The 20,390-nt window shown below is 41.8% G+C and overlaps 2 protein-coding genes and 1 long non-coding RNA gene across 3 annotated transcripts; 2 read left to right on the top strand and 1 right to left on the bottom strand.

The window, feature by feature from the left end:
- Positions 1-116: 116 nt before the first annotated feature.
- LOC112878039 lies at positions 117-2,719 on the top strand. Its single transcript, XR_003225628.1, has 3 exons — positions 117-198; positions 960-1,545; positions 1,636-2,719. It is a non-coding gene; the product is annotated as an uncharacterized LOC112878039 (long non-coding RNA).
- Positions 2,720-2,910: 191 nt separating this feature from the next.
- Positions 2,911-4,460, bottom strand: LOC112876598 (putative GEM-like protein 8). Its single transcript, XM_025940739.1, has 4 exons — positions 3,839-4,460; positions 3,666-3,746; positions 3,295-3,569; positions 2,911-3,195 (listed from the first exon to the last, which is right to left on the bottom strand). The coding sequence occupies exons 1-4, from the start codon at positions 3,948-3,950 to the stop codon at positions 3,019-3,021; spliced, it is 645 nt and encodes a 214-aa protein (XP_025796524.1). The 5' UTR covers positions 3,951-4,460; the 3' UTR covers positions 2,911-3,018.
- Positions 4,461-5,246: 786 nt separating this feature from the next.
- Positions 5,247-6,786, top strand: LOC112876575. The gene is made up of 2 exons (XM_025940713.1): positions 5,247-6,096; positions 6,183-6,786. The coding sequence occupies exons 1-2, from the start codon at positions 5,328-5,330 to the stop codon at positions 6,650-6,652; spliced, it is 1,239 nt and encodes a 412-aa protein (XP_025796498.1). The 5' UTR covers positions 5,247-5,327; the 3' UTR covers positions 6,653-6,786.
- Positions 6,787-20,390: the final 13,604 nt, after the last annotated feature.

Genomic DNA, 20,390 nt, shown 5'->3' with positions numbered 1-20,390 from the left:
TTAGGTTCTGACGGGAGCACATATAGGTTTTGCTATTTAGATAATATAATGAACTCTAATTAGCCAATGACACGTTGCGCATAACTGATTCTTCTTCCCATTTCAGGAAATAGGTTCATGGAGAGTGGAGAGGAAAGTGAAACATACACGTGGTTGGTTCAAACCTGAAGCCGAACTACTGGTATATACTTGGTTCATGTACGTCTCCCTTTCACACATACTTGAGCCATGTTGTTGTGAAGAATGTTTGGAATCTCGAACAATCTAGAAAAGTGTGCACATGGTAAGTTTAGCTGACAAGATTGATGCCACCTGTGTGTTGAAGATGTGCTTATCATGAATCTGACGCTTAGTATGGAACAGAAGAGTAACAGAAACTAAAAGATGTTTTGTTCTGTGTACTCACTCTCACATATTTGTGTAATTAAGTTTAGAATCAAAACATACTTACTGACACCGGGAGGAAGGATGTGCACAAATGCTTTAATGTTTTCATTGAGTTAAGTATAGCTTGTTCACCCATGATATAAGAAGTTTAGTATCTGGCATCAATGACGCCATCCCTGCCTCATTACCTCATGACTTTCTTTCATTAAAGATTTTGAAGATTTTTGCAATAATTTAGTAATTAGTATCCCTTAATACCTGCCGATTAACACAAAACAAAATAAATAATATTATGCTGAGACTTTTGGCTTAAGATCTTTAGCTGTGGCTCCACATTAGTGTGCCTTTTCGCTTGCACCTGCGGGCCTCAGCATTGTCCTTACAAATAAGAGGTACAAATAATTTAGAATCTTAGACAAACATTTCCCTGCCAGATTCATGGTTCAAGAACATGGTGGCCCAGGTGATGGGCTCGGACTTGTGAATGATGTGGAATGGACTAATCTGATATGTAAACTAGTCACTTTCTGCAAATATGGACTTAAAGATATCATAATCTTGCTTTGTTCCAGGTCTGCGCTCCATTTTCCATGCCAGGTGGTGACCTGACATACGTGGATTATGGAACCTATACAGAACCCCTGGAAAAAGTGATCTTGCTCGATAAAGCCACTGGTATTAGCTGTCTTGTGGCATCCTTTGTTTAGTTTCAAAATTTGTGATATTTATAACTGTGTTATGTTAGAGATATTTGATCCGCACTTTGTCACTCTTGATCTGACATGTGGCAAGTCTTTGAGAAAATTCCTTATTTAACACTGGTAAAAATAAGTAATTCCTTTCTTGACCTTCAAAATTTCAGTCTCCCCTATTTGACATTAGATGTAACTTTTGTTCCCTATATGACATTCCGTTACCTTTTCCATCAAATGCCTGTGTCAGATGGTGTAAATGGATCAGCACTTTGTGCTGCATACTCACCGTTGCCTCATCAGGACCAGAAAGGCTTCCTTTCTTGACTAAAATAGCGGGCACAGGCAAAAAAACGAGCTTTCAACCCAGCTGATCAGGAGCTGGAGATTACCGATGCTTTCATTTCCTACTGCACTTTGTATTGCTTACCACAAGTCAATGATCGGCTTATAGTGGGCTTTATAGGTGTGGACGGGAGAGCATGAAGGCTTTGCTGATGATGAACTCTAATATTTTATGACACGTAGAACAGAACTGATTCTTTTTCCGTTTTAGGAAATGGGTTCATGGAGAATGGAGAGGAAAGTAAAACAAAGTGGCTGGTTCGACCCAAACTACACGTACACATTTGATTCATGTACATGTCTTACTTTCATGTATATTTGAATCAGGTTTTTGTGGAGAACATTGTTAGGAATCTTGACCGGTCTATAAAAGTGTGCACATGTCAAGTTTACATAACAAGATCGATGGCATTTGTCTGATGAAGATGTGGCTTTGATAAATCTAGTGCTATTAATGGAACAGAAGATTAACATAAACTGAAAGTTGCTTCTGTTGTGTACTCACCATCACGTGCTTGCTTAATTATGTTCATAAATCAGAATCAAACTGTATTTACTGACACTAGGGGAAAGAAATGCAGAAATGCTTTAACATTTTCATTTCTGCTAATGCACTAAATACCATTTCAATTTTTGAATGACCTACTATACTGCTGATTAAGTTGACAAAAGAATACTGTTATTCTGAGCCTTTCAGCATAAGACTTCTTTTCAGTTGTGGCTCCACATTGGCGGTGTGCTTTTTCACTTGTGGGCACAACCTTGTGTTTTAGTAGAATCATTCAGGATCTTAAACAAACTTACAAAAACATTGCGTTGCCAGATTCATGGTTCAAGAACATGGTGGCCAAGGTGATGGGTTCGGACTTGTAAATGATGTGGAATGGGACTAGTCTGATGTGTAAAATTAGTTGCTTTCTGCTAATCTTGACTTAATTCCAGCATAGCATAATCGTGCTTTGTTCCAGATTTCAACTCCATTTTCCATGCCAGGTATTGACCTGGCATACGTGGACCTTATGCAGAACTCTGTCAGAAAGGTGATCCTGCTCGATAAAGACATTGGTATGAGATGTCTTGCGATATCCCTATTTTAGTTGTAATATTCATGAGTGGTTTATAATGAATATTATCTTAAGAGTATTGTATCTACACTTGTCATTTTTGGTCTAACATGTGGCAAGTCAAGCTAAGTTATCTTTGCATTCTATTAATCCATATCAAATGAATTGTGATGTGTTGGGCAAGATGTCTAGGCGATTAGTAATCATTTGTCTACTACTGATGACAGTATAGAATAGGAGTCCGCTGTGGTTGCCTGAAATCTCATCCTGCATGAGGAAAGGGCACAATACTAACTTCTGTACATAAACAGCCTTGTTTATATTTATATGAATAAATATATTTAGTATGGTCCTCCCTTGGTGTTCTCATAGAAAATGTGTATTTGAAAATGATATATCCTTCAAGGACATCACTGGAAAAATTTGCTTTCAATTCAATTTGATTGATCAATTCTATGTGTTTCATGTACATATACATATACCATGTCAGCATGGTATGCAGTATGTTTCAGACTATAGAACCACGCGTATCATCTCAATTCCGAAATTACATTCTGAAGATATCTGAATGACTTCTCGTAGCTAATAAAACCCATAAACCAAAAATCAAAGCCATCAACAGTAACTACATCAATATACTTCTCGTCAGGATTGTACATATTTTCTCTCACTGAAGCACTCTTTATCCTTTTTGTGGGGATCAACACCTGCAGAAAGTAGAAATTTCATTAGCTTTAACTTCATGTGTACATGCAAATATCTTTGAACTCTATTGGCTATTGCAATGAAGATTTTGCTTCAATTACCTTGTAGGGTACCCTTGTCTTGCCTCCTTTGGAACACGCTAAACTCAGAGGCCTATCACTATGGAATGCTATCTTCTCAGTTGAGATGAAAAGCATTCCAGCTATTGGACCAGCTGTGGTTGATAGATAACACTGGAAAGCCTTCAATAATTTCTCATCTTTCTCGACTACAAAGTATTCCCTGAAGACTTTATCAATGCTGCCAGCTTGTAGAACCTTTGCTCCGAAGCTTACCTTCCCTTTGATAGTTTCTGAAAATTTTGGTCCCAGGGTTACTGCAAAGAAAAAAGATTTATCAGTGATGAGAACTTTTAAATATTTAACATAACACAACTTTCATCTTAAAAAAAGGAGACTGGTTGGATTCTTACAGTGTTCTTTGAACCCTTGCATGTAGCTATCTGTTTTCTGGCTCAATTTGCTCATCCGATAAATGAAGGAACTCTTCTTATCTGTATCATAGAAGGGATGAAAAATCAGTATTGATTTACAAAGTAAAGTTGTTGCCAAGGGAGAACTGAGGAAGCAGCTGTGAGATTCTTACTCTTCTTATGGATCAAGGCAGAACAGGAAGGTTTTCCTTGCGTTTCCTCCTGGGCATATGCAAACGAAGCCAAAGGAATTCCGATGACATGCTCCTGGGCAAAACTCTCCATTGCTCGGAGCAGCTCTATCTGCAGTTCTGCTTGGATGCTGGGAGTTTCTCTTTGCCTGCCTGTGAGAACTCGATGCCTGCTAGTGTTCGGAGTCCGAACCACATACGGGACTTTTTATAAGGTGAAGCCACCAAAAAGGCAACTTTATTCCAGGGAACAATGTGGTGTAACCGAATCAGCACATAATGCTGCATACTCACCATCGCCTCATCAGAACAAAGGCAAGGCCTGCTTTCTTGACTGAAGGAATGGGCACGAGCAGAACACTTGGAGCTTTCAACCCAGCTAATGAGGAGCTACCGATGCTTTGCCTTCCTACTGCACTCCCTATGTCGCTTTAATTTGTACAAGTTGTTGTTGAGGTAGTTGATGACATGCTTATGGTTGGCTTTAAAAGGTGCTGATGGGAGAGCATGGAGGCTTTGCTACTTATAATGACGAACTCTAAATAGTTTATGACACGTAGTGCAGAACTGATTCTTTTAGTTTTCCCATTGTGGGAAATGGTTTCGTGGAGGGTGGAGAGGAAAGTAAAACAAACACGTGGTGGTTTGTTCATACTTCAGACCAAACTACCGGTATGCATTTGGTTCCGGCACATGTCTGATGTCTGCCTTTCACGCATATTTGAGTCACGTTTCTGTGGATAATGCTGTTAGGAATCACAGGAGCAAAAGATGTGGTTGTGATGAATCCGATGCTAAGGGCCCCTTTGGTAGGGCTCCCAGCTCCGGATTCTCCACGAGAATCCGAGGAGCCCTACCAAACAGGTGTTTTCCGGAATGGATTCTGGCCAGGATCACCGATTCGGATTCCTCATTTTACGAAAGGATCGGAGAATCCAAAAAAACTGGCTCCTCGCGCGGCCTAAACAGATTCTCAACCAACCAAGGATGGACCTCCCCACCAAGTTCGGGCGAATTTACCCGCAAATGCCACTGGACAAAACTCCCGTGCCCCCCCTTCTCTCCCCTCACGGACACCCTCCCAGGCTCGACACAGAACCCATCGAGCTCTCACGCGCAAGACATGGAGCTCCCGGCCTAGGGTTAGCTCTGCAGCCCGCCCCCACGTCCGCCGTCCGCCGTCCGGTCGTCCAGGCTGCAGTTCTCCGTCGCCGGCGACATCCATGTAGTGTGAGAGCATGCACTTTGCATATTCCTCTGTACCTTTGCCAATTTTCCGGTGTGGTTGTACCATTTTCACATGAACACATGACTTGTTTTCTACCAATTTCCTGGTGTGATTGTACCATTTTCATATGAACACATGACTTGTTTTCGACCAATTTCCTGGTGTACTTTTGTTTCATTAATGGTTATTCATGTTGTAGTAAAATCATGATTATCTTATTTCTTTTGTGTATCTAATGTACAGATGTCTTCTCCTGAGAGTGAAAGAGACTCAAGTGACTCGGAAGATTATGATTTGAGAGTCGTGGAGGCAATAAGAGAGAACCAAAACACTATCCATGTTGCTGCATCATTTTTATCTTGGTACTATGCATCTTATATTGACAAAAAAGAGCGTAAAACTCCAACATATTCTGGGTTGGCTTGGGTGATGGATGCTCTGAATGATCCAGAGGAATGTTATGACATTTTCAGAATGATGCCACGGTTATTCTACAAGTTGCATGATGAATTGGTTAGTGATTTTGGCTTGACTTCCTCTATTCATATGTCATCTATAGAATCTCTTGGCTTGTTCCTTGTGATTTGTGCTCATGGTTGGTCCAACACTGGTGTCAAGAAAGATTTCAAACATTCTCGTGAGACTATTAGTCGCAAATTTACGGAGGTGTTGAATTGCATGGTGGCAATGTCTAAGAAGTATATACAACCTAAGGATCCTAATTTTCGAACAGTTCATAGTAGAATTACCAATGATCAAAGAATGTGGCCTCACTTCAAAGATTGCATTGGAGCAATCGATGGCACTCATATATCTGCCACACCACCTAAGAAAGACTTTATTAGATATATGGGAAGATCTGGAAAGACCACTCAAAATGTGATGGGAGTTGTTGATTTCGACATGCGTTTCATATATGCATCGATTGGTCAACCTGGTTCTATGCATGATACTACAGTGTTATACCATGCAATTGAAAATGATGCAGATATCTTCCCACATCCTCCTTTAGGTACGCTTCAACGGTCTAGTGTGTTACATATTATTTTAACGATTATTTGTTGTTTTAACACTCAATTTTTATCGTCTATGACATAGGGAAGTATTATGTTGTCGACGCCGGTTACCCAAATAGAGATGGTTATTTAGCTCCATACAAAGACCAGAGATATCATGTTCCAGAATGGAGGAACGGGGCTCCACCCAATGGAGAGCAAGAGAGGTTCAACCACTTGCATTCAAGTCTTCGTAATGTTGTGGAGCGCACCTTTGGTGTATGGAAGATGAAATGGAGAATTCTTTTGAAGATGCCGACATATCCACTAGATAAACAAATGATGATTATAGCTGCTACAATGTGTCTCCACAACTTCATTCGTGAGAATGATGAATTTGATGAGGAATTCCAAAGGTGTGATCGAGATCCTGATTATGTGCCTACAATTCCTACCCGCTATAGGAGACATATGCCTCAAAATGCATCAGACACATCCACCACAGCATCTAGTAGTAGAAACATGAATATGTTTCGTGACGATCTAGCTAAGGCAATATGGGAGGGAAGGTGAATGGTCTCGTATTGTAGTCATGACTTGTGTATTTTGGAGAGCTCTGCTTTGCATTGTATTTTGGATTATTGTATCTCAATGGTATTTTGGATGATTCTATTTTAATTGTGTTTTGGATGACTCTAAGTTCTTAATTATATTATTTTATTCCTAAATTTATATTATCTCAGTTCTTTATGTAATAGTTGCGAATAGTAGATATAACAAAAGGTAATATAAACATTCTCATCAAATCAGTACAAGAATCTGTTCGCCAGCCAAACGTTTTTTCACAGTGATTCTGATTCTTCAGGAGAATCAGGAGAATCAGCTCCTCATGAGGATCAGGATCCGAATCCGGAGAATCAGAATCTGGAGCCCTACCAAAGGGGCCCTAAATATGGAATAGACCAGTAACAGAAATAAAAAGATGCTCTCTGCTGTGTTCTCGCCATTACGTGTTCGTGCAATTAGATTAAGAAGGAAATGCGCAAGTGCTTTCATATCTTCAGTCCTGCTAATACGCTAATGAAACTTTTTCTGAGGATTTTTATGGTGCATTATACTGGTCTACACTGGTATTCGAAAAGGACTAGTATACAAACATCTAACTGCTCATATTAATTGTATACTGCTAAAAAGTTCAGCAGTAGCACAGGTAGTATAAGAGTATTATAGGAATAAAATATTAAATATTAATGACAATAGGATTATATTACTTGGACTATCTTTCTAATTCTATCTCTTCATTTTTATTTCTTCCTCTGATCCCTTAATTTCTAAATTACCTTTACTAATAGATGATTAGATCTTCTCTATAAAAAGTCTCTTTTTTTCATCTACGTATATCCTTGTTCGCGTCCATGGCTTGAGAAGTTGACGATCTGGCATTTTTGGCTGCTTCATAAGGGCAATAACGCCATGCTTGCTGCTTGCCTCCTTGATTAGCTACTCGGTTTCTCTATTTAAATCTTGGAGCTGTTTCCAGTAGTTTACTAGTATACCCTTAATACTACACTGCTGATCAAAGCAGAACAAAAGAATCCTCATTATGCTGAGCCTTTCGGCTTAAGATGGATCTCCCTTTTAGCTGTGGCTCCGAATTGGCAGTGTGCGTTTCAGTTGTACCTGTGGGCCACAACCTTGCGTTTAGAATCATTCAGAATCTTAAACAAACTTAGAAAACTGTTTCCCTGCCAGATTCATGCATGGTTTAGGAACATGGATGGTGACCCACCAGGTGATGGGCTCGGACTTGTGAATGGGTGCGGGGTGGGACTAATCTGATGTGTAAAACCGCTCGCTTTCCGCTAATCCGGACCAGGTTTAATGATATCATAATCTTGGTCACCAGTCCGTTTTCCATGCCAGGTGTTGACCTGACATACGTGGAACCTATGCAGAACCCCGTCAGAAAAGGCCATCGGTGTTAGCTGTCTTAGCTTGCGAGATATCATGTTTGATTAAATATTGTCCTGATTGGTGAATAATGAGACTACATGTTTGATTTAATATTCTCTTGATTGGTGAATGATGATATTATGGTAGAGATATTATATCTCCACTTTATTTGCCACTCTTGTTCTAATGACAAGTGGCAAGTCCATTGTACATTAATATTGACTCTACATTCTGTTCACCCATGTGTCAAATCATCCGTGATGTGGTGAGCAATAATTTTTCGGCAACTGATGGCCGTATAGAAAATAGAATTAGTCTCCACTATGACTGCCTGAAATTCTGTTTAACAAAAAAGGCGATCTTTATGAGAAAAGGCCATTGGTTGTTAGCTGTCTTAGGAGATCCCATGTTTGATTTAATATTGTCTTGATTGGTGAATAATGAGATTATATGTTTGATTTAATATTTGCTTAATTTGTGAATAATGAGATTATGGTAGAGATATTGTATCTCCACTTTATTTGCCACTCATGTCCTGGTGACAAGTGGCAAGTCCATTGTACTCCCTCCGTTTCACATTATGTATGGATAAATAGCAAAAACTCTGTATATAGATTTGATTTTATTATATACATCCGGTAAATTATATATTTATATATTGGCACGTTACATATAGTGTTAGAATAAAATTAAGTTAAGTTAGACCACCCAAAGCTGAAATTCTAGCTATGCCACTGGTTCAAGGTGTATCAGATGATGGATAAGCCAGTGATCAAGAACGATGTCAGCAAGATTGAGGACACCTGGAGTGCATTGAAGTCCTTGGATGGTCGCATGTTGTTTGTTGGACAAGGATGCTCGCGATCCTATGTACATTAGTGCTTTGAAGTGCACGATCCATCTTATGGACAGAGCCAACTCTGAACAGGTTCCACCAGTTTACGGATGGGAGATGCTTCTGTGGAAATTACTGCTGATGAAATTTGATCCATCACTTGTTTTACTTTTGGCATTAGAAAAGATATAGATGTCATCATTAAGTTTCCGCCAGCTTATAATTTCACAATTCTTAAATTTTACTTGATGTCACAGTGCCACTGCATGGAATATAATAATTTTGATGTTGCTGACAAATTGTAACTAAAACACTATTCAGGATTTCTCCCGAATTTGAAATATTTTTATTTATATTTTACGCTTTGGTACCAGTTGGCAAGCAAATTTAAGTACCAGATCATGCAACCGGTACTGAGACTATGGGTTGCTCAGTACAAAATTAGATATTTTGTACGGCTGGATAAGAATAAGAGAAAATTCTAAAGTTAGATATTTTATAAATAATAGTGTGAAAGTTGCCACATGGTAACACTACAACAACTATGAGCACCTATAAATAGAGGTACTCCCCTTCCCTCTTGCCATATCATGTCATAAGAAGTCTAGTAGAAGATGGCATGGTAGACATATAGTGTTGTTGTGCCGTGATAGAATAGCCACATAAAGAGTACAAGAGTCTTATATTGTATCAAGTTATAGTAAATAAAGAGTTAAATTCTTTTGTATAGAGTTGATTTCCTGTGTTGGTGGGTACAGGGTCCATATAAGAAGTGGTATCACACTACTTTGGTACCGTTTCTTGGAAGTAGGTATCAAGCTTAGGGCACTGATTTCTTAATATAATACAATCGGTACAACTTGTGAAACTCGTGACTGGTATGATCTAGTCATGCTCTATTCTCAATATCTACATCACTCAAAAAGTCACACCAATCTTCTTGGAGCAAATGCAGATTTAAATTAATGAAAACAAATTTTAAGGTTATTCATCTAACTTGACCATTGCAGCATGCATTGATTATCCAACATGACATTAGGGAAATGTATGAAAGCAAGGTTTAAAATTTAAGAGAAAGATATCATGTAAATTCATAATGCAATAAAAGAACAGAAGGGTTTGTAAATAGTATATAAGAGGTAAGGACACATGCCTCCTTAAGCCTTTTTTATGGATTTTTCGATGATTGCTTTATGTACAGGTTAGGAATACCACATCTAAAAATTACTACATTTTACTGCAGACAAAATACCTAAAAATTTCTACAGTCCAACTTGACCGTAGTACGGTGTGCCCCATGTTCATAGTCTTCTGTGATCCTAGGCGCCCGATCAAAGATCGGCTCATGCGCAAGGTTGACAAGCCTCCCCCGATGCCATGCCACGTAGCCAATGAAGCCTCCACGGCTAATGTGGACGACAACAAAACTCACTGGAGGCGCCAACTATCAGTGAAGTAGCCGGCGTATGGGATGCTCGACTCATTGGGATCGGTCCACAGGCTAGACCCACCCGTCGGAGTTAGCATCCCGAATAGGGCGTCCCTGCTGAGCCCACAAGCAAACACCTAGAAGCTCACAATGGGCTGAACTCCGACATGTGTTGGTAAGGCCACTAACACTTCACCTGCCTCAGGATCTGCAAGGGAATATGTATTCGACCAGCTACAAAATACAGTACATTACTGCAATTGAGTAGAGAGTTAAATAAAGGATGAAGAAAATAAACAACATGAATGGCTAAATCTACTCAGGAATTTTGAGAGGGAGGAACAGGGTGGAATCTAGCCGGCACTAACATGTATCATCCACAGAGATGATCCGCATTTGGCGTCGTTGATTAGCGTATGCAGCGCTAACTAGGTGATCGGGCACCCACCTCGCCGTTGCTGCTCCGGCACCAGTGGCACTCCCCGTACCTTGCTTAAGGAAGAAAAAAAGTCATAAATTTACAGCTATCAAATTAACAAACCACTTGCCCTTTTATGCTATTTGAACAAACCAAAGCTTAGACCTTCATCACAAGAATCAAGATCCAACGACAAACCCATACTCAATTTCCATTCACCTCCACCAAGGTCGATGGAGTTCGGATCGGCAGCAAATGCTTCTTCGATCGACACCTACCCTAGATTCTGCCTCTGCAGAGCTGCAACACAAGCCACAAGAACTAAAATCAAGAAAATCAAGTGTATGAAGATTCAGTCAAGAACGTTGCAAAACCTCTACACAGAATAATGGCATCAAACATGATGTTGGGCTTAGGTTTGACATCAGCACCAACATCAAAAGCCCGAACCCAGAGCATCTTCGTCCCCACAATCTCCGAGTTGGGGGCATTCTGCTTCTTCTGCCTCTTTGAGGCCGTTGCACCTGCAACGCAAGCCAAGAACTAAAATCTAAGAACGACGTATCAAGAAAAGGGAATCGTATCAGGATTAAGCCAGGAATTCTGCTACACATCTAGTCAGAATAATGGCGTCTGAGATGATGTCAGGCTCCGGCTTGACATCGCCGCCGGCATTAGAAGCCCGAACCTGGACCATCTTCATCCCCGCAATCTCTGGGTCGGGGTCATCGCTATCTTCTTTCTTGTCCTCGTGAATGTCTCTAGCCGAATACCTTCGCTTGGCAACATCTTCCGTGCCGCTCAGGGCTGCATGAAGCCAAGAAATCAACTAAACACTGAACACCCCCAAGAACTATGAGATGATGTCGCGATAAGTATCGGAAGCACGGGCTTTCTTCGCACCCAGAATTTGCTACGACGTCTCATCGCCATTACGCTTCTTCTTATTCCGTTCATCCATCTCACCCGGGGAAGCACGTGGACTGAATCTTGCGGATGGTGGTGAAGGTAGAACGATTTCTTTTTGAGATGATGGCAAGGAAGAAAGCTACGTGAGAGAAGGAATTGGAGCCTTGGATGGGAGGGATGGACCGTGAAGGAAGATGATGCTATATAACGGCAGGCAGAAGCTCTCGGGTTGCCACTTCCACTGCGTTTGATTTCTTGAAGCAAAAGCAGCCAACCTGGGATAAGGGTCTACGTGGGCCTGAATTTATCCCCCAGATGACATGCGCCGGGAAGCCCATAGGCCTTGGGGCATATGGGCCCAACTATAGCAATAGAGATACCTTATGGGTGGGCCCAACCACACAAACATTACCCCCCCCCCCTTTGCTACAAGCGAGAGCATCGACAACAGGGGCGATTTCATCTCCTCCGCCGATTCGGCCGTTCCTCGCCTTCAGCACCGTTGCTAGCGTTCGAGAGCATGAGGCTAGGTCGGTCGGCGGTGGATTAGTCTATACCTAGGCCTGGCAACGGGTACCCGAAACCCAAGACCCGATGGGTAAAAACTCCATTAGGGTCCGGATTTGGGCAAATTGTTGGACCCACGGGTCTGTTAATGGGAAAAAAGAGGACCCAACGTGTATAGTGGGTACAAGTTCGTTCTCCATGAACCCATACCCGTTTACCCATGGGTAAAAAAATCCAATTAAATTAGCCTAGCCCATTTAAAAATTGTAGCCCAAGCCCAACAGGTAACAGCCCAACTACTCCTAACCCTAGTCTTCTACTCTTCTCTCACCCAGTCACCCACGACCCACCCCATCCCCACGCGGCCAGGCGCCCAGGCCGCTGCCGCCTCTCTCTTAGACTCTCTGCTCTCCCCGTCCCGCCCCGGCACGCCGCCACCCCGCCAGCTCGCCCACGCGCCACGCCGCCGCCTGCCGCGCAGCCCGCTCGCCCACGCCGCCGCCTGCCCGCGCAGCCCGCCCCGGCACGACGGCACCCTGCCTGCCCGCGCAGCCCGCCCCGGCATGGCGGCACCCTGCCTGCCCGCGCAGCCCGCTCGCCTGCCCACGCCGCCGCCTGCCCACGCAGCTCGCTCACCCGCGCAGCCCGCTCGCCCGCGCCGCCGCCTGCCCGCGCAGCCCGCTCGCCCACGCTGCCGTCTACCCGTGCAGCCCGCCGCCTCGCACGCTCGCCCACGGCACCACCCCGCCAGCTCGCCCACGCCGCCACCTCTCAGACTCGCCGTGGTCCGTGGAAAGCCGCCGCCGCCGCCGCCTCTCAGGCTCACAGTGGAAAGCCGCCGCCCTGGCCGCCTCCGAGGGTTCCGCTGGCGCCAGCCCGCCAGGGCGCAGCCCGCTCCCATCCGTCGGCGATGTTTCCGATCCAGGCGCACAACAGACGGCGACGCACGTGCACATGGCGGGGATCACAGGCTTCAACGAGGACACGGGCCGGTGATCTTCTATTCTCTTTGACCTTTTTCGCCATGGCAGTTGCAGACAGTTAACCTCCCAAGTCCCATTCAAAGGGACACCGTCGCCAAGCGCAAGGACTCGGGAAGCACTGAGCAGACGGGCACTAGAGCTGGATCAAAGTTGAGGCCACCAACAAACAAGAAGAACAACCGGCCCCCAATTTGTCCAAGTTCGACCACTACCACCGATTGCAACATTCTGCAATCTCTTGTGTAAGAAAAAGTTCATTGCAGTTCTTATTATCTTTGTAGTTAGTGTAATTAGTATGCAAAAGTTTAATTAAATTTCTTGACAGATTTAATAAAATGGCTGCACCTAGTGCCAATAGTAATCAAGGTCCAAATAGTTGGTCTGAATCTGTTAGTGACTCAAAGCCGGTTGAAATAGATGATGAAGATGCGGTTCAAATTGTAGAAGAAAAAATTGATGGTGCTAAATGTGGTTCCAAGAGAAAACTAACTTCACCTATTTCGAATGAGTTGAGTAGAATTATAGTAAGAGGTGTGGTAAAGGCAAAGTGCATGCACTATTCAAAGTACCTCTCCGGAAACAATGGAACTAAGCACCTTCATGATCATTTGAAGATCTGTACATTGAAAAAAATCAAGATGGCTGAGAATAAGTCACTTTCCCAAGCTTCTTTAAGGTTTGGTTCGTCGAAGTCGGGGGCAATTTCAGTTGAAAATTATACATTTGATCAAGAGACAGCTAGAAAAGAACTTTGTGCAATGATAGTACTGCATGAGTATCCCTTGAGCATGGTTGATCATGCTGGTTTCCGAAAGTTTGTAAGCTCTCTTCAGCCATTGTTCAAGATTGGAACTAGAAATACAATCAGGTATTTAAGATGCTCATTATGCTACTGTCCTTATGTTTAGTTGCTTACCTGTATTTTGAAATGCATTTGTGATGGTCTTTTATTTTATTTTTAGAAAGGACATATTGATGCAATATAATGTTGAGAAGAAGAAAGCCATTGAATACATGGCTGGAATTGATTCTAAGGTGGCTATTACTACAGATATGTGGACCTCTGGTAATCAAAAGAGAGGTTATATGGCCATCACAGGTCATTTCATTGATGAATCTTGGACTCTTAGAAGCATTATCATGAGGTAACTTATTGAAGGCTGTAGCATATTGTTTGGTATTCACATATAGGTTTATATTTATTGAGTAACATATAGTTATATGATTACGCAGGTTCATTTATGTCCCTGCCCCTCACACCGCTGATGTGATTTTTGAAGAATTATATGAATCTTTGGTTGATTGGAACCTTGATGAGAAGATATCCACTGTGACTCTTGACAACTGCACTACAAATGATGCGGTAATTCCTTCTCTTGTGAGAAAGATTGAAAAGAGTAAACTCATGAATGGTGGTAAACTTTTACACATGCGTTGCTGCGCTCATATCCTTAATTTGATTGTAAAGGATGGTCTAGAACCTTTGAAAAATACAATTGAGAATATTCGTGAAAGTGTAGCATATTGGACAGCCACACCAAAAAGAATTGAGAAGTTTGAGGAGATTGCTAAGTTTGTCAAAGTTCATATGAAAACTAAGATCTCTCTTTATTGTAAGACTAGATGGAACTCAACCTTCAACATGCTTAGCATTACATTGCCTTATAAGGCTGTTTTCGTTACAGCCAGTCGTGTTGATAAGCAGTACATTTGTTTGCCTAGTGAGGAAGAATGGAATTTTGCAGCAGAAGTTGTAGAAAGGCTTCGCATGTTTAACGATATAACTGAATTATTCTCTGGAACTCAGTATGTTACTGCAAACATTTACTTTATGAAGATCTTTGAGATTAGAGTAAAAATTAGGCAATGGTCCACTTGTGGCAACCCATTACTAGAAACAATGTCAGCTAATATGATTGCCAAGTTTGACAAGTATTGGTCTGATATTCAAGGGCTAATGGGCATTGCAACTGTTCTTGATCCTCGGCTTAAAACTTTGAGCTTGCTGATGTGTTTTGAGTGGTTACTTGGTACGACCGGACAAGTTTGTGAGGATAAGGTTGCCTTAGTCATGGATTTGCTACGGGATCTAATGATTGAGTACCATGTCGAAGTGGAAGAAGAAGAAACCACAACAGCACCTACTAGTAATATGGAGTTCTTATCATCCTTTAGTGCACGTGTGGCAAGCACAGGACCAGAGTCCATGATGTATAAGTCTGAGGTAGAGAGGTACTTAGAGGATGGACTAGTGCCATTAGATACCAAGGATTTTAATGTTCTAGATTGGTTGAAGGTAGCTGGATCTCGTTACCCAACTTTGAGGAGGATAGCTAAAGATATTTATGCAATCCCTATTACTACAGTTGCTTCAGAAGCTGCTTTTAGTACAAGTGGAAGAGTTCTCAGTGACCATCGCAGCAATTTAACCCCTCAGATGATAGAGGCTTTGATGTGCTCACAGGATTGGTTTCGTAACAAGTATAGAGGTAAGTACATAGCATTATCAAATTCATATTTTTTCACTGAATTGCAACTAATAAATCATTTCTTGTTGGCTGTTGGTTGTTGCAGTTGATGACAAAGATAAGAATGCTGCTTCATTTTGGTCTTGTCTCCAAGATATTCAAGAAGGTCTTCAGGAACTTAAAGTTTAATCCATCAAGTATTTAAGTAGTTTGAGACTATATCAGTTCTAATTGTAATTAGTTTGGGCTACTAGCATTTTGACTTTTGAGACTAGCATTTTGAGACTATATCAATATTATTGTTGCTGAATGGTTTGCTTAATTTTGTTGTTGAATGATTTTTGTTTTGCTGGAGAATGGTCTGTTGTGTTCAATGTTGATTTGGGTATGGGTACCCGATGGGTACCCATCACCCACGTGGGGATGGGTATGGGGAAGAACCTATACCCATGGACGGGTATGGATTTACCCGTGGGTATGGGTTTGCCTTCGTGGGTGTGGGTTTGTGATGGGTAAACCCGGTGGGTTTGTACCCATTGCCAGGCCTATCTATACCTACTTGGTATTGTATTTTCCCTCATTTTTACATCTTCTTTTGTAGTTTAGAGTTAGGGTTGGAGTTGTCTCTGATGAGTTTTTCGTCGGAGATCTTTTGTATCCTTCAAAGCTCTATTGGTGTCTTCTGTGTTGATTTGGTGGGAGCATGGTGGTGTTTGATGGGTTTGTGGAGCATACTGGTGTTGTATGAGGGGGATTCGAAATCAACGAGGTTGTTCTTCTTTGTTTTTTTATGCGTCGGTTCTCGTTTCCCTTGGGGTTTCCTTTATGCCGGATGTATCCATGACACCAGCTTCATCACTGGTCTTGCATCTATCGACATGGCTGCTGGAGATTGGCGGATTGTTTCATCCCTCCAAGGTGTTTCTGGTTATGGCTGTGAGGTTACCTCTCCACCAGCTCGCTTGTTTCGGTTGGTGTTCTTTGATCCCCCTTGCGGGTTTGCTGCTTGTTGACTGGAGTTCGCCGGTGAGGCGATTGGCATCTGACTCCGGTGAAATTGGGGACTGCCTGGGGCTTTCAATGAAAAAAACAGTATGTTTCAAGCGTGCTACTGATCGGCTTCAAACTTGAAGACTCTTCGTCGAATCGGAGTTCGGCTGTGAGCTTCATCCTGAGTTACCTTCTTCATTGAGGGAGGTGGAGGAGGGCCGGGATACGGCAACGATGGTTGATGGTGGCGACGAGTAGGGATAAAAGTGGAGCGGATAATTTCCACATCCGGTCGGATCCGAATCCGAATTTTGCAGATATGGAGAAGAGTTTTTGATATCCACACGGATTAGTAATCCGGATCCAATTGTATGCGGATACGGTGTAGGATATGGTATTAGCAAAATCCGGCGGATATGAATCATCCAATAATTGAACACGGATAATCCGAGACTTATAATAGGATATCTGACTTTTCGAGCCACACACACTGTATAAATCAAGGCCTGCCTAAATACACACATAATATTTTTATAGCTCATTAAGCAACAGAGAAGGATAGAGGGGATTTTCTCAATAAAGAATCTTTATTTTATTTACGTGTTCGCTCTATACACTTAGTCTGAACTGAGACCTATAATATATACTTTTTGTTCGATATCAAGTTTGAAGTGTCACTATCAACCTAAATGTGTCATGAACTATAAAAGTGAGTATTTTTTATGATATTATGTTGTTTTATGGCTTTAATTTAGAAATTATTAATCATCATAAAAAGCTACACACAAACATGTATTATCCGATTTGTTTTACCTCGCATCCGGTCCGACACCGACCCGACTCCGCACCATATCCGGTATCCTCAAAAACTCATATCCATAACCGCATTTGTGTAGTATCCGCTCCGCTCCGCATCCGACCAAAAAATATGGATGAGGATGTGAAAAAGGTATTATCCACTCCGATCCGATCTGCTTTCATCCCAATGAGCACTGGTTGCTCCTGTAGAGGACTTTTGTGTAATATTTTGTTTGTTCAGGGGTGGCCAGTTAGGGGGCTGGTTGTAGGACTTTTGTATTAATAAAATCCAACCCTTTCTAAAAAAATAAAATAAAACTTGCATAATTGTCCTGCACAACATTACATTTTGCCTGCAACAAATAAATTGCCATTAACAAGGTATTTGTTGACATCTCACCACTGAAATTGCTCATTTCTGATCACAGATAAAACAGCTACTGGACCATAATTTTAGTGCTGGGCAAACTGCCATTAATTTGTGCTGCGCACAGATCATACAGATACAAGATCATATGTTCAGAACATGCTTTACATCTTCAGAACCATAACACCTACCGCTACTGAAGCATAACACCTACATCTACTGAACCTGCACTGCATGTCCACAAGACCACAACCGCATAACCTTGACACCTCACAACATTCCAGCAGCAAGCACAAATACAAGTGCAACAGATGTGCAACTTTCACGCACTTGATTCCCCCTCCTGGGCTTTAGCTCCTTGATCCCCTTCAGCAGCTGCTTGCGAGCTTGGATTGCTTTCTTCAAACATCACTTCTGTCACAAGCCTCTTGCAAGAGGGTCACTGAGCAGCACCAGTGATTTCAATTGATGGCTCTGACCCTTCTAGTTGTGAACATGATGCTTACAATGCAAATACCTGGAAGCCTTGGGCCATGTCTGAAAGCAAGCAATACTCATTGTTCGAGTCGTATGTCTTTGTTAATACTGCAGGAAAAAAATAGAGGCATGAGAAGGAAATGTACATTTGAATTTGATGCAGGTGACAATGGAGGGAAATATTCACTACTAGTAATTGCAGTTTAATATATATGTGGTCAACGATGTGAATATAAGAGATTGATTGATTATTGGCAATATACCTACATAAGTCCCAAAGATTATCTAGCTATTTGAACATCAAATAATTTGTCCTGTTGAAGTTTCAAAATGTTTTAGGTTAATTTTAGGGGGAAAATACACGAAATGTTTCCTAGGCTTTTTAGCTCCTTGGTTTTTTTAATTAAGGAAAAGTTCCAGCCTTTAGCTCTTGGTTATCAGAAGCCGCTTGTTCAACTTGCCCAAAACCTGTCGAGATTGCAACATCGCATGAAAAATTGAGGCACCAAATCATTTGGCAATCCACCCATACCTCACCTAGTACCATTCATATTTGAATCGCATAAAAAAACAGCAAATTCCTAAACACTAATCCTCAATTCCTAAACCTTAATACCCGTGAAATTTTGATATTTGGACTCCAAATGTTGCACTTTGCAGTTTTGTCATCCCTAACATCTAACATCGACTTCGTAAAAATGGGACTCCAAACATGTGACACTTAATTTTCTTGCCATTATCTGTATTTTCTCTTTTTTCTAGTATTTCTCCATATATTTGGCACCTGAATGGACCATATTGCCCTTTTGTGTTTGCACTTGCATGATACGAGTCCGATGTTTCATCTCCCGTTTTTCCTGATCGTGACCTAGCGCCGGCGGCCATGGACGGTCAGCCGCTCGACGAGCACGCCCCGCCCGCCTCCAGCCTGGCCGCGGCCGCCGCTGCCGCCGTGCCCGGCTCTGGAGGGGCTGCAGCCGGCTGTGCAGCGTCCGCGCCTGAGGATGGCTTGGCACCGGCGAGCGCGATTGCCCTAGCGAGATCATTGCTGCCCACTACTCCTTCTCCGGCAATACAGTACAATTACAATTTTCTTGTACTGGATGTGCCAAGGTGATACCCTTAATTATTTCTGTTATTGTTCGTGTATAGTACTCGCAATCATACAGATAGTGATACATGTGCCCTTAATTATTTCTTTTAGTTCAAACTAGAGCCTGTGGAAATATGGCAAGAGTTGATTGAAATAGCTTACAGATAGTGGAGACACATGATGAGGAAGGTCGAATTGCACTTATATGAGTGAAAATCATTTGTATGAACTTTTAGGCTTGAGAGAAGAGGAGACAACAAATGTACCTGCAGAGGTTTTTGATCGCGGAATGGATGAACAGGATCTTGATTATGATGGTGCTGCCATTCCTACTAATGATGCTGTACCAAGTGAGATGGTGATTTCATATGATAAGAACAACTCACCAATGGATATTGGTTCAATCTACCTAACAATAGAGGAGTTCGAGATGGCAATGCGATAATTTATCATCAATAAGGAGTTTGATTTAGGGATAGAGAAGTCAGATAAGAAGAGATATAGGTGTTATTGCAAGTTAAGTGATGATTATCCTTGGAAAATAAATGGCACCAAATATAAAAGCCAAAGCACTGTAGAGGTGAATAAACCAATTTATTTTGATTAATTCTCTCTTTTTTAAATTAATATGGTTTTTATTATTTGTGTGTTTTGCAGTTGAAAGTTTTGGTTGATCACCTTACATATGTTTCTACCATGGAGGTGATAATGGTACTACTCCAACCAATGCAAAGGGAGAGAAAGTGATTAGAGGACCTATGACTTGCACGAGATGCGGTGAAAAGGGTCATATGAAAGCTAGTTCCAAGTGCCCACTCAATGGGACGATAAAAAAGGCAAACATTGATGTTCTTCATCTACAACTTGAGGTAACATGTTATTATAAATTTAATTTAGTTTACTTGTAGGAAGCGGAAGTAACCAAGTAGGAATGTTACAAAAGCTGCCACAGGAGAACTTAGCACACCACATAGGCTAACTAGAGAAGAAATATTGAATGTTAGTCCAGGAAGGATCACTAGAAGGTAAGGAATATTAACACATTTACGATATAATAAGTTTTGCGTATATCTAATTGCCATGC

The sequence above is a fragment of the Panicum hallii genome, chromosome 9 (genome assembly GCF_002211085.1).
Source record: "Panicum hallii strain FIL2 chromosome 9, PHallii_v3.1, whole genome shotgun sequence".
NCBI classification, from domain to species: Eukaryota; Viridiplantae; Streptophyta; class Magnoliopsida; order Poales; family Poaceae; genus Panicum; species Panicum hallii.
The sequence above is the reverse complement of the archived record's forward strand: the minus strand, read 5'-3'. Positions and strand labels throughout refer to the sequence as shown.